The sequence below is a fragment of the Octodon degus genome, unplaced genomic scaffold (assembly GCF_000260255.1).
Source record: "Octodon degus isolate 3935 unplaced genomic scaffold, OctDeg1.0 scaffold00006, whole genome shotgun sequence".
NCBI classification, from domain to species: domain Eukaryota; kingdom Metazoa; phylum Chordata; class Mammalia; order Rodentia; family Octodontidae; genus Octodon; species Octodon degus.
Genome location: NW_004524582.1, coordinates 21639892 through 21654805, shown reverse-complemented (window position 1 = coordinate 21654805; position 14914 = coordinate 21639892). Strand labels below are relative to the sequence as shown.

At 50.5% G+C, this 14914-nt stretch overlaps 1 protein-coding gene across 4 annotated transcripts in view; it reads right to left on the bottom strand.

The window, feature by feature from the left end:
- Window positions 1-11792: 11792 nt before the first annotated feature.
- The window catches only part of Tapt1 (transmembrane anterior posterior transformation 1), a 70090-nt gene continuing 66968 nt past the window's right edge, over window positions 11793-14914 (bottom strand). For all 4 annotated transcript variants that reach the window (XM_023699510.1, XM_023699501.1, XM_023699518.1 and 1 more), the window contains one exon: window positions 11793-13858. In XM_023699510.1, the coding sequence (XP_023555278.1) occupies window positions 13629-13858 (230 nt within the window). In that variant the 3' untranslated portion in view covers window positions 11793-13628. The remainder of the gene's footprint in view (window positions 13859-14914) is intronic.

Genomic DNA, 14914 nt, shown 5'->3' with positions numbered 1-14914 from the left:
CTAAGAGAGATGTAATTTATTTCTTAGCCCAAAGCACAAGCACTAGCTGGTCGGAGCAGCCTCAGCCTTGGCTGTGCCCTCGGAGTGGCTGGATCTCGTGGAGGCAGCCAGACGTCCGGGTGTCCTCCAAAGGCGAGTCCGGCCAGCAGCACACCAGGGGACCACCACCCAACCCACTGACACTGGCGGAGCAGCTCCTGGTAACTGCTGATGGCAAGGAGAACCTGATGCTGCTCCCTTCTGTGCCCTGGGCCTCTGAGCCCTGTTCCCGGGACCCTGGACCCTCCCCACCTCCTGCAGCAGCTCTGAGGAACCTTGGCAAAGGAGCCCAAGATCCCTGTTGTAGTTCAGAGGATGGAGCCCATCATTGGGCCTCCCACAACTGATGTGTCAGAAGTCTGTGAAACGGGGCTTGGAGGAGCTAAAGCCAGCCTCCTGACAGTCTGCGTGGCTCTCCACGGCCCCAGGACCCCCAAGGGGGTCTTTCTAAACAACCCCCAGGTATGCTGATGTCCCCCACATGGACTCCAGACTGCTCCTTCCATGCTGATCCCTCCAGTGTCTCTGCCAAGGGCCTGTCCTCGGGCCCACACGGCCCCTGGCTCCGGGAAAGTCACTTGCCGCCTCTCGTGTTCCCTGACCTCACAGGTGCACGTGGCCATACAGACGTGCGTGCAGAGGAAGGGGCCAGCTGCGCTTCTCCTTCACTCAGAATCCCTTTTCCAAATGCTCAGGCCTGGACTGCAAACTCACCCTTTTTTGATCACTGTGTGTCTCGTCAGTTGGCTGTCGCTGGAATTCCATGACACGAATGGCAGAGAGTGGGGCCTGAATCCGGCTCAGTTTCCCCCTGAAGATCACCGACTGAATCTTGCACCAGTTACCGGGAAGCATCTAAGCCTGGTCCTTGCTAAGTAAAATATGCTCCACCTACATGTGACAGGAGCTGGACCTCGATCCTGGAGAAACCACGCCTAGGGATACCGAGATTTTCCAAGGGGCCTACTCCCGCCTGAGCCCCTGCGGGCAGCTGCAGGCGAGCTGGCCAGGGCACCGTGCTCATCTGCACGTAGGCTCCCTTTAACCTGGCTGGGACTCTTGGCTCCCATCCTAAAAGGATCACATTGCCACACTTCGGTCTGCCACTGCATGGTGGTCTTTGGTGTCAAGCAAACTGAGGGCAAATCTCCTCTTCACCAACTTCTCAGCGATCTTGGAGGACTCACTGGGCCCCCTGGAGCTCAGGATCTTGGGTTGCCAGCATGGGGCAAGATCATCCTTGGTGCGGGTGTTAAAAGAGGATAGTGGCAGCACCCAGCCCTCTGCCTGGCACAGTGTGCCATCCACGGGAATTGGGTCTTTGTCCTGAACCCCTGGTGATGTTCATGCCGTCTGCAGGGCCCGCGGGAGAAGAGGGTTCTGTGGTTCTCTTTTTCTCTGCTGGTCTTGTCCACTCGGCACACTGGATCCTGGTCCCTTACCACACACAACGCAAGGGTTGGGGAGAAGGTTCTGAGAGCCTCTGAGAGCGGAAGAGAAGGCTCTAGCTTTCCGGGAGGATGCTGCTCTTCTGCCCTGAGACGGAGCCTTGGACTTCCAAACGGGGTCACCTGCTTGCCAGAGGGATTGTCATGTGGCCTAATTAGCTGGAAACAGAAGAAATTTTGCTAAGTGGAGGGAAATGCCACATAATTATCAGTCATATGCATTAAAGTGACACCGCTAATTATTTCCACTTAATTAGAAAATCACAGAAGCTTTACCATGGCAGCGGGGTGCCACACTCAGGCAGTGGCGAAGGGCAGCCCAGAGCTGTGGGTCAGAGACTTGTGTTTGGACATCTTGCTTCTGTCACTAAAGTGTGACATGTGTCCTAGCACAAACCAGCTCCGCTTCCACCTGGTTCTGCTGCTCTGAAAAATGAGAATACTTAAACTTATCTCATCTAGGAAACAATAATCCCTAACGACAGAGTTCAGCAAGCCACAGGCCCTGCCAGAATTTGGGTCTCAATCCCACGTCTTGATCATTTCTCTCAGCTCCTGGTCTGGGGACCCCTTTCATCCCAGGGAATGGAGGTCGTGTTTCTTTGTTGACTGATTACCTATCGGCCACTGATTTCCAACAAAGCTTTGTGGAAACACCAGGAAATGCACGCATCGCACCACCATGTCCATCCACACAAAGTGAAGTTTAGAGGGCGGCTGCTTGTTTGTTTTCGGGCAGAGTCTTACTATGATGCTCAGGCTGACCTCAAATTGGAGAGCTCAAGGGATGCTCCTGCCTCAGCCTCTTGAGTAGCTGGGCCTACAGGCACGTCACTGCGAGCGGCTCTGTCACATGACTTCCCCTTATTAATGCAGTGCAGGGAAAGTGACCCTGCAGGATTCTCCTCCTTGCTTGGCTGGCTCAGCGAATGCAATCAGCAATCAGTGAGTTGGGATTTCCTTCAGTAAGCGTTTACACGCAGAGCTTGACAGGACAGACTTCTGCAACACCCGTCATGATCAGTTAAACAAACTGTCCCCTCCCAGCACCATCCAGTTACACAGGTATCATAGGCCTGGGGCCTCTTGCCTGTCCACTGTCCCCTGACACCACTTTTGTGACCAGGGAAGCTGACACTCCATACCGGCTAGAGCTTCTGCGGGTGCTTCTGTTAAAATAAGTGAGATGAGATGTGAAGAAACATGTTGATGAAGTACTGCTCCAAGGGGGAGGAAGAGGTGGAAAGGTGGTTTACTTCTAAGCACAGAGGAGACTGTGATCCTCTTGGGGTCAGTGGGGGCCACCTCACATGTGAGTTCTGTGGCTGCCCCCTCTGGGTCCCATCCATGGGGGGACTAGAAGCTGCTGCGTGCTGCATCCTGGGTAGGTCTGTGTACCTGGCACTGCTGTGCAAGGCCACTGGAGGAAGCTGCCGTGATCATTTTAAACAGGATTATGGGAGAGTACTTGTGTGTTTGAGAAGCCACTGAAAAATTTATCCTGTAGAAGAGGAAGAAAACAGAGAGCTACCATACCAGTGTGGGGCCTGGTGAAAAGCCCAGGTTGGGCCAGTTTGTCACAGGACAGATGAGCCCAGGATGGAAGGTGTCTTGGGGTCTGAAAACCCCTGCGCAGAGCCAGTGCTCCCACGGGGCTCTCCCGCCCTAGCAAGGCCTCACGGAACCATCACAGCCCGGCCTTCTTTCCACAGCCCAAAGCTTGGGATCCCCGGGTTGGGTGCACCTTCCTCCTGCACACTGTCTATGCCTGTGCCCACCTGCCCTGCTTTAGGGACTGAGATTGGCTTCACTTGGCTTCAGTGCTAGTCAACTGAAGGTTCTGTTGCTCAATTCAGATGGAAGTCATGAATTAGCAAAATGCAACTCTGTTAGCTGTCCTGATGTCACCAGATGACACTGGATACTGCTGGATGCCACCAGCAGAGACACAGGCAGCTGCTGGCCACCGGCATCGAGTGCTGGCTTGTGTGGGACACCTTGGTCAGCTCTGCTGGGTGCTGGTCTCTGCCACTGATCTTCTGGCTGCTGGCTTCCTGAACCCTTCAGGGCTAACAGTCTCCAGTGTTTGCTGCTCTGTCTTTTCAGATGTCTGTTCTGTCCGAACTACTCAGGGTAACAATGGTGAGCAGATTTGTAGGACTTCTGGAGCCCACAGTACCAAGAAGTAAATCACGAGCAGGTTTACAGGACCACCAAAGCGAGTACTTCAACGGGGCCTGTGCTGCACTTGAAGACTAGTGCACTAGAGGGAGCCTTCCTTGACTGACCTGGGAAGTAGGTGGGGAGTGCTACATATACAGCAGCTGTGGGCCTGTGATTGGTCCAGTACAGGCCTGTGATTGCATCAAATTCAGACCTGCTGATAGGCCCAACTGAAGGCCTGCAATTGGTCCAGGTGAGGGGAAAACCAACTCTCCTGGCTGCCACTCAGTGAGGGGGTAGAGGATTCACTGGGAAAACAGGGTTGAGACCTTGGAATATTCTGGAAAGCTCATTGTGTTTACTTTAGCTAAATGGAGTTTGGGAAAGGTGGAGATGTTAACAATGAGCCCAGATTTCTCTATCTCCCTGATCTCGGCTGCCCTTCGAAGAGAGCGCTGCAGCTACATGATAGGAGCTGTGGAGGGGACCCACAGCTGAAGACCCAGCTGCACCTATGTCTTTTCTTTTTTCAGATACTTGGTACAGGGTCTCACTACACAGCTTGGACTCCTGGTGATCCTCCTGTCTAAGCCTCCTTAGCTCTGAGATTACAAGCATGCACCATCAAGCCCTATCTTGGCACCTGGGGCAGTTCTGGTGTAGCATGTGGTGCGGGGTACCGAACCCTGGCCCCTGCACTTGCCTAAGGAAGTGCTTAGTCCACTGTGCTATCTCGTCAGCCCAACTATGTCCTTTTCAATATCCTGGAGGAGAGGCTGCTAAATAACCATCAGGGACACTGAGACAGGTGGACCCGGAGCACTGAGGAGTGGAGGAAAGGGAAAGGGACAAGCCACTCTCCCAAAAACCTGAGAGTGGGGTGCTACTCTGTGTCCACCAGCTGCTTCTTGCCTGTGGTCTTTGCTCCTGGAGTCCCGAGGGTATCAGCTGCTGGGCTCCAGGCAGGTGATTTCACTTGGTCTAAGCAAATGTTTCCTGGGTGCGCTCCCTCGCCAGAGTGTGATATCAACTTAGCATGCTACCATCTGCAGTTAAAAAACAATATGAATAGAACATGCTCAAATAAATCAGTGAAGGCAAGTATCGGTTTCCCCCAGTTTACTTTTGGTTATAACCATGTGAATGCTTTGAGTTTCAATACAAAATGTACCTCCTGTGAGGGACGGCAGCACAACGTCCTGAAAAGCGCTACGCCAGGCCAGTCCTGGGCTCTTCTGTGTCATTTTCCAGCCCCACTCTGAGCGGGCGTGGCCACTGTGCTTGCAGCCAACGTGGCTGATGCGTGTGCTGCGGGTGAGAGGGCTCTGAGAGGCTTTTGCCTATCTGATCACTTCACACCGTGCTTAGAGCCATGCAGGTGAATGATGCTGGGTGAATTTGGTAAAGTGGTTAAAACGGAAGCTCATTTATCCCTTAGATGGAAGAGTGGAGCAAGGGAGCATTATCTGCTAAAATGCTTGCTTTTCATCATTCTCCTAGTGTGCAGTGATCCTGGGATACATTATTTTCATCACATGCGTAGAGGAGAATCACTGGAGAGGGGGACTGACTGCCTGGCCAGGCCTCCAGGTGGGGGTAGAGGGGAGCCTCCATCCATTCCGTTTTCTGTGACTCCTAGGCCCACGTGGGTCCCGCTCTCTTGCAGCCTTCCAGAAAACAGCTTCATTTTGCACAAAGGAGAGCAAGTTTCTCAACGTGCAAGTTGTTTCTTCGAAAGTAGATTTGAGACTGCCCAAAAGAATGTGAATTAGGGGACAGCTCTAAACCAGGATCCCCAGGAAGAGAGATGGAGGGTCTGAGGGCACCACAGGATGGAGTCATCCTTCCAACTTTTCAGAAACATCTGCCCTGAGAGGCCAATGCAGATGCCTCTGAAGTCCCTCCCCGGGAGAGGGGAAGGAAAAGGAGGGAGGGAAATGGACGTTTCCACAGAAGGAAAGGTGAGCGATCCCTAAGGACATGGGTTGTGTAATGCATCTGAGAGCAGCAATACCTACTTCAGAAGCGAGAAATCCCAGCTGGCCTGGGCTGTAATCCCAGCACTGGAGGTGGGGCGGGGTGTGGCTAGGGCAGGCAGATGGCAGGGGGTAGTTCAAGGCCAACCTGGCCTACACAGTGGGACTCTGTCTAAAAGTAAATGAATAAATAAATAAATAAAAAGAAAGAGACCAAACCAAGGAACTGGAATTCAATTTTTCTGAGGCCAAATCAAGAATTTGTGAGAATTTGCATAGAATTTGTTACTTCTTCCCTCACTGCAGTCTTTGCTCAGATACCCACGAAGTGATGGTTCACGAATCCCCTTCTGGCTTCTCACCAAATGCTTTGTACTTAACAGCCAACCTTCTCTCGCCATAGGTAGCAGTGTCTGGGGCCATACCACCCCAAAGGCTTCATAGGTAGCACAGTTCGAGAGTGCCAGACTCCCAACTCCCGCCAAGGGCCTGGCCTAATCTCAGTGGGGTCAAAAATGCTACCTTCTTATGAGCTCATTTGGATACACCAAAGGATCAGTTGGACCTTCATTTATGAGATATTTTTATAGTCATCAAGAAAAATATTAATACCAGAAAGAAAAATTTAAAGGTGTAAGCACACCACCAAATGATGTGAATGAAATGAAAAACTGCTACTGTTTATATTAAAATATTTGATCATGACCTTCTAACTACACCTCTCCTTTCAAACACCTGGAAATTTAGCAGAAACCCAGAGGACATAAGCAGGGCATGGCTGGCGAGTATGTGGGCCCTCACACTTGTGCTAATTACCTTGGGAGGGCAAGCAGCACACATTTGAAATCATCAGCAGCCCTTGGCCAAGAAATTCTAGCTGCGGGAATGCATCCTATGGAAATGAACAAATGCCCAAATGCAAAAAAGTGATTGCACAAATTACGATCTGGCCACACATGCAATTTTATGTAGCTACAAGAATATTTTGAATTATGGATTTAGAAGAATGCTCAGCACATGTAAAAGAAACAAACAGTCTTGTAAGCGATAGTGTCTTATGGAAATCTATTTGCATGGGGTCACCTGCACCTGCGGGCCCAGTATCAGAAGTGTGCGGGAGCATGCGCCGTTAGCCAGCGCAGGGACGTGCGTTCCGCTTTCCGTCTCCACTCTTCCTTACCCATCTCTCACTCTGCCATGATGAGTGAGAATCTGAACTAATAACCGCCTTCAACGCGTGCTCTGTTTGCACTGCTGGAGTCAGGGAAGGGCTGCTCGCCCCACCCTCTTCTCCCTAGCAGTGAGACAGCCTCGCAGGCACGTTCTGTCCTTGCGCTGGACGCCCCCTTATCAAGCCCGTGCTGACCCGCGCAGGGGAGCACTCTCCTCCAGCCCTGGCGCCAACGGTCAGAATAGTGGGATTCGGCTTTGCGGCTGGTCCACGGACTCCCCCAGTGCTGTCGGCACCGCACACCTTGCAACACAAAATCAAGGAAAGTATCGGCATCACAGAAATCCATGCTGTTCCGCCTCGCGCTCCACGGCTCCTCAGTAAGCCGCAGGGACTCAAGGATGTCAGCGGAGAGCCAGGGCCATCCGTCCATAAGCCAATCTAAAAATATCCCTCCGCAGAGCTAATGTATGGAGAATTAGAATCAGATGAGCCTCTGGAAAATGTGAACCGAAGGGAGGCAGACGGAATGGAAAATCTGTTAACTGTACAGGCTCTTGTTAGAAAATGATTTAAGAAAAGAATGTTCTGTGTATTGGTGGCAGCTCAAGTTTGTGGCCTCCCGCGGTCTATAGGTCATGCAGTGATCAGGGACCAGCTCAGCGGTCAGATGGGCCAGGGCTGGAATTTTGGCCTTGTTGCTCTCGGTTTGTTAAAAGCCTCCTGAGTCTCAGTTTCCACATCCGTAAGGTAGGAGCTTTTCGGGGAAGCTGTGCCCGAGCTAAATGGCTCTGGGGTGATGGCTTGTGTGGGTATTCAGTGAGTCTGATTTAGGAATTACTGTTAATACTAGAGGTCTTACTTCAAGGCAAGGCTGGAGGGCGCCCTGATGGGCTGTGGGGCCCACGCAGCCTGCTCTGGAAGAGCGGTCGGATGCCTTGTGAGAGCTGCTTCAGTGCGAACATTCCACCATCCTAGGACTTAGGTCACTTTGGAACTGGTACTTCAGAGAAATGAGATTGCGCTTGTGTCAACTGTGAACAAGGGAAGGTCCTGTTCTTTCCTGCTGTAGTTTTTAAAGTAAAGATGGTGCTGTTATTTGGATCTCAAATTACTCCTGAAGGCCCACATGTCAAAGGCTGGGTCCCCAAGGTGGCTGCATGGGGAGGAACCTTAGGGGGTAGGGCTTAGAGGGGGGCTTTTAGGTCCTGGGGCTGTGCTGTTGAAGTCTGTGTGTGGGACTCCACTACCTCTCCTTTCTCTCTCACCCTTCCTCTCTCTCTTCCCGCCCACTATTCCTTCCTTTCTTTTCTTCCTTCATTTTCTTCCTTTTTTGCACCTGCCATGCAAGCTCTTAAAACCGAGCCACACCCCTAGACTTATTTTTTTTTGAGATAAGGTCTAGCCAAGTTGCCGAGGCTGGCCTCCCACTTGTGATCATCCTGCTCCAGCTTCCTGCATGGCTGGGGTTACTGGTGTGGGGCACTGCGCTTGCAGTTTCTTCTACTTTAAAGAGAATAGAAAAATAATAGATGAGACATTAGAAACCATACACAATTTCAAAAAAAAATAAATAGCCAAGACAGGTACTCAACAATGGCAGTTAACTGTGCAGGCTCTTGTTAGAAAATGATTTAGGAAAAGAATGTTCTGTGTATTGGTGGCAACTCAAGTTTGTGGCCTCCTGTGGTCTGTAGGTCACGCAGCGCATTGTTGTCTTCAAGGTAGTTGCTCAGGTTACAGATATAAGCATGTAAAATTGGTAAGAATAAAAATTTTAAGCATTAACCGCTACCTTTAAAAACCAGAAATTAGTAGTACGATCATCTCGCTATCCTGTGTCTATACATACATGACATTTTCCCCTCCCTTTTTGTGTTCTTTCTATATTTTCATAAGTCGAGTATTTCCAGTGTTTGTCACCATGAAAGAAAGATGGCTAAAACAGATGGGCAGCATCCTGACACTCACGACTTCATCTTGCCAGTCGCTTCCGCCTGCCTCAGGTGTCTCTTCCCCGTGATGAGCAAACCCTGCCTGGTACTTGGCTGTGTTCCTTCCATCCTCCCTAAAGGGCCCATGGGCAGGGGCCAGCGGGACTCTGGGAATCAGATCAAAAGAGGGCAGATGTGAGGGGTGCTCACCAGTATGATCAACAGATGAGAAACAAAATCAGACAGAAGTGGGCCTTGTCTCCTCAGCAGCCAGGGCTGAAGAAGGGATGGATGCGTGCTGACTCCTGTCTCACTTCTGCAGCATGCAGGTGCCTGAGCTTTGCCCAGGCCGGGCTGCAGACTCCTGAACTGGCCTGCTGTGACCCCCATCTGAGCCCAGGTGGATGGCTCCTCACTGGTCCAGATTCTATGCCTGTGGCTTTGTGATCCATGGTCCTCCTGGTCCCTGGACCAGTGGTGTCCTATTTCCTTCTGTCTTGCTGACCTGCAATTCCATTCCCCACAAGTTGCCCCTAACGGCCCGGCTCCTGTAAGCCCTTCAGACAGCTCTCTGCTGCTGACCTACCCAGCTCTATGCTGCTGACCTACCCAGCTCTAGAGCTCTGCATTTGCAAGTCTCTGACCTGATAAGGTTCCTTCTAGCTCAGCTTTCCACCTACGTCACCTCTAGTGACCTTCCCTGACCACAGGGGCGAGGAAGCCTCAAGTCCTTGTCACATTCTCACTTCCCATCTAGCACAGGTCACTGCTGGAGCACTCAGCTGTGTTGCGTGTGCTCGCTGGACCATCAACGGGACCTGCTCATGGTGAGCGGGACCTGCTCGCGGTGGGTCCTGCCCAGCCCGCTCCACATGGATGGGTGAGTCTCCAACACAGCGTCCATGCTCGATGATACCACGGAGTGAGTTGCATGTCCATCCACTGCCCTTCCCACTTAGGGCTCTGGAGTGTCCATGGCCTCTTGCTCCAGTGCATCTATTTGTAGGACTCATCTGAAAGGCTCCAGTATCTAGGGATGGGGCCCCTGCCCTGAGGACACACTAGGAGCACAGAGATCTGAGGAAGTCCTGGAGCCCCTGGTGCTCACCTTGCGTGGCCTCTAGCCCTCTGCCTCATCTTTAGCAATGAAATGCAGATTTTCAATGACGTGTAAACAGCTACTAGAAAATTCCTGAATCTCAAATTCTATTTGCCTATCCAGTCTTTTCCTTGGAATAAGTAGGCAGAGATGAGTGTTTGGGCCCATCTTTTTTTCTTTTTTTGAGATAGGGTCTCACTGTGCAGCTCAGGCTGGTCTTGAGTTCATTTTTGTAGCCCAGGCTGGTCTTGAACTTGCAACAATCCTCCTCCCTCAGCCTCCTGAGTGCTGGGATTACAGGCATGCACGAACACACTCCGCTGGGCCTATAATTCTGAGGTCCAGATCTAGGGAGTGGGGCTTCGGGCCAGGGTTCCCTTTAGTGAGCCCTGTTAACTACATCAGTAGGCAGGTCCAGCCTGTTTCCAGGAGACGGTGCTGCTGGTCCAGGACCACAGTTAGGCTCATGAGCTGCTATGCTGGTCCAGGAAAGCAGAGTATCCTAGTGGACAACCAGCAGTCTTTAGTGTTTCTATTTTATAGAAGCACTGTAAAATGGCCTCAGAATCTTACTTTGGGCAAACAAGGAAAAAAGGCATCAATTTTCCATAAAAATGTCAGAGCTGTATTTACTCTGAGCTGGAAGCCTGGGAGATCATCTGGCCATCTGACACCACACAGCCCTCCAGTGCAGCGCACGCTGGCTGCTGTCCACGCTGGCTGCTGTCCCGGAGGGCGAGGCCTCCCCCTCTGCTGATCTCCCACTCTCAGCAGGTCCTCACAGAGGGGGCGCTTAACTCCTTTGTGGGGAAAATAAATACATGAAATCCAAACCTATCTAAATGCAGAGACTTAAAATTACTCTGAACTCATCCGCCCCCCTGTGGAGTTAACAGAGGTGGTGGGACAGATTCTGAGGAGCCGGGTGGTGTAAGTTCCCAAGCCGCTGGGGAAGGAAGTCTCGGTGCTGACCCGGGGCCCCGCGGCAGTCTGGACAAACTCATGAATGTGGAACTTCTACTGATTCTGAAGGAAAAGCCAGTAAGTCTCACTCTTGTTGTCTTAAATTCTTTTAAAAAATAAATACCTAAACACTGGTGATGGGTTCCAGCCGGAGTATAAACTGCTAAATTACGGCCCTGATCCTACTTGGCTGAATCCCCAAAACAACAGCTTATCTTCCCAATGCCCACTTCCTCCTCCTTCCTCACTCCAGCCCTGGATACAACTTCCTTTTACCTTTCCTGCCCGCACGAGGGAGCCTCCACCCAGCTGCTTATGTCACTGAACTTGCCCTTCAAATGCCATCCTTAGCAAAAGTGCAGTCTCATCCTCCCAGCTCCCTGCCCTCCTGCCCTGTGTGTCTTCAGTTAATAAAGCTCCCCTCCCCCATTTCTGCTTCTCTTTCCCTGCCACAGCCAGTCACTGCCAATAAAACCTCACATTTGGAACTTGGCTCTTAGGTGTGCAAAGCACATGGCACGCAAAACACTTGATAATGCGAGGGCTGGCGAGATAGCTCAGTGAACTACGTGTCTGCTCAAGCAAGCGCAGGGGCCTGGGTTTGATCCCCAGTACATGTCCCGCTGGCCCTGCCCCTGGGCGTGCTGAGCCAGCCCCGGAGACCAGGCATTGTCGCGCACAGTGCCTGTAATCTCAGCGCTGTGGAGGCCGAAAGCAGGAAGATCACTACGGTCGGAGCTGTGTACTGAGACCCTGTACCGAATACATCAAAACACATGAGAATGAAAGACTGGTGCTGAGAGGTACTGAGACATCTATGATGAAGGCCCAGGCGACCAGACCACAGTGGATGCTTTGGCACCATTTAGAGCAAAAGAAATGTTCAAATTAAGATAGTTCCATTCATTTGTAAGTGAAAAATAAATTTTCATTATGGTATGGGAAGTCTATGCCACCCAAACAACAGTAAACCAAAATAAATTCAATGACCTTTTTAAAAAAAGATTACAAAATTGAATTTATTGAATTCACACAAGATGCACTTATAAAATTAGTACTGAATGCCATTATGACAGAAGAAATGAGTATCATCCCATACTCCCGACAGCATCTGCGAAAGAAATGAAAATCTTCTGAAAACGACAGCACTATAACAGGATAATAATTCAAGCAGAACTGAAAGAGGTACCCAACCATGTTCTTGCTCTGAGCAGGGCTGTGTTTGGCAACCCATTCTCCAAACTATCCCTATTCACCACAAACAATGTTCCTTTTGCTGGTGAAAAGGAGATGGAAAAAGTGTAGTTTTTAAATGGGGGGAGGGGATGAACTGTATATAAAGCAAATAAAATATTACATTTTAACTTAATATTTCCTGGTTTCACAAAGCATTTCTGTACAATCTCTTCGACATTGATCTTCAAATTTCTTTAGTGCAAAATGTTAAAATTCACTTTTGTATTCAAATGAACAAGCCAAAGCATTAAAGCTTGGTTTATATTTCCCCAGGAGATAGGCCGCACTTACCACCAGCCTTCTGCATGGAGAAGCCAGTAACTTTCTTATGAGGACTGAACTGCCTAGTCCAAACACCAAGAGAAACAAATCCACCAGTACTGCCTTTGGGACAGTTCTGAGGCCAGCAGTGGCACATTTTTATAGAAATGCAGGATTCTCAGGATCGCATGGGGTGGAGATGCCTTGCCCTACGAGGCAGGCCCTGAGCAGTGCCAAGGCAGACGAGGAATCTGTATCTCAAGCAAAACCAAAGACACCTACGCGCAGCGCCTCCGACCATGGGTGTCTGCGTGCTCCAAATGCTGTGCGTGTGTCCACACGAGCTTTGCCCGCACAGGCTGCCTGCTGTCCCCACCCTGTGCAGGACACAGACCTCCCTGGGGGACAGGGGCCAAGCTGACATCCAGAGGAGGAATGCACTTTATATGCCCAGGAAAGATGATGTTGCCCACTCCACTTGGAATATTTAAAACTTACTTTAAAAATCCAGTTAAGAGTTTTTGAATTTTTTACACTGACGATTTCTCAGCCTATGCAAAACCCAATCCTTTAGCTGTAACTGATGAAGCAATTAATTTTAAAGCAAATCCAGTTATCTATACCTTAAAGTTAACACTGTTCTGTTTTTTCAATTATAGAATGCTTTTCTATAAGGAAATTCCTACTTTATTTGCTGCAAATAAATATCACATAGCTCACATTTTGCTTTAAAAAGTAAACTGAAAAAAATGAAACATTTTCTCAGTGGTGAATAATTTTTTTTTCTTTTAAATAAATTAACTGGCTTAGGGCTTTTTAAAAAATTTTCTATAAAATGCTACTATTATGTCATTTAAAGTAGCCTTTTATTCTGATTAATTCAGATGTATCTTCAAGGATGATTGTGGTGGGGAGAACATTTAATGTTTAATTTTGTTTTTAATGCTTTGGCAGATTATGAAGTAAAGTTTGAAAACTGCTTGTGAAACAGCGTGAGTGGAAAGGTAATTCATGGCAGAAGCTTCACAGTTTCCCAGGTACATCCTCACACTGACGAGCCCAGACCCAGCCAGGGGCTCGCGACGCTCTGCCCGGGCGGGGAGCGCTGTCACCGCTGCAGCCCGGCCACACCACGTTGCCCCTCTGCCCAGAGTCAAGGCCGAGGTCACCGCTGTTCAGTGATCTGACCTTCAGCCAGACCACATAATCGGAAGAGACAGACTCAGATTTGCTTGCTGTTAATAATTTAAGTTTTTAAATAAATATTTAAGTGCCATTTTCAGCTTCTGTCTGTCCTGGCAGCACACAGAGGTTGCCCCAGGGACACAGCCACAGGTGTCAGTCAATTCGGTTTCCACAAATTGTGAACCTGTCTATTTCTAGCAAATCTTTCTTTGAGGATCTGTGTTTTAATTCAGAGTTCTCCTGCGTTATGTCCTTTTCATCGCCGTCTGGGGTTGTCAGAAACTGATCGGAGCTGCTGGTCACCAGCAGTGGTGGGACGGTCTCCTTTTGATGAACAGGCTGGCTGCTGACTGAAGCGGACAGGTTTTCTTCTGTGGAAAGACCTGTGGGGAAGGAGATCCACTGAGTCAGAGATGACGGCCCCCCTGCACAGCACAGCCGCGCATCAGCACCGCACGGCAGCAGTCCTGAGGGAAGGGCCCGTTATCCTCCCTCTTAGGAGAAAACAACAGCTGGACAAATGCAAACTACAGGCAGTGTGGCTTCGCTGTGTGCATGCTGTACAGGAGGGTGCGGCGTATCACAGAGCAGCGCCAGCATCCAGTTCTGAAAGACCGTAACTCCCGTGGGACAAGGACCGCCGCGACTGCGGCCAGACCTGAAAACAGCACCAGCTCTCCCCCAGGACCCGGGTCAGCGCGGATGCTCCCCACCCCGTACTTACAGTCACTCAGCAAGACTTAGTCTTGCCTCACTACTTCTGATGTCCAAATCAGAGGGAGAAACAACAACACTAAATGCCCAGTGTTTACTTCAGGATGCAGGAATCTAGGCCTGGCCTTTGGGACAGCTAGGGAGGCCTGCCCAACCAACCTCTGCTGTACATTCAGTCCTCTGAGGCAGGGCTGTGGTGAGCCACAGGTGAAGTGAGGCTCGCTGCATCTGCTTAGAATGCACAGCTTTAGCTCTGCACGCGTGCATGCTGCTGAAACCCCTGGAACTGAGGTGGCCACAGCCACACCTGTCTCTTGGGGATCCCGCTGTGTCCTGGTTTGGAATGTGGTGAACCTGACAATGTCTTGAGGATGGCCCCCACCTCACTCCAATATCCTCCCATACAGTCTCCAGCCATGGCCTCCTGACCTGCAAGACAGCCCTCCCAACCACTCCCCTAAGCTGCTTCCGGTCCAGGAGTCCTGGTCCTGTACTGCAGCATGTGTTTCAAGGTGCCAGCCTCATCCTACTCCTGAAGGTGCGCGTGGCACCTGCCAGTGTCTTCACATAAAGAGCCCCACACACGGACCAACACCCAGCTCCACTCCATGAACAGTACTTGTATGCTCTTTATAATGAGAAACCTGAGCTGGCCAGATAGCTCAGTGGATTAAGGAGCCTGCTTAGGCAGATGCAGGGACCAGAGTTTGGTCCCCAGCGTACTG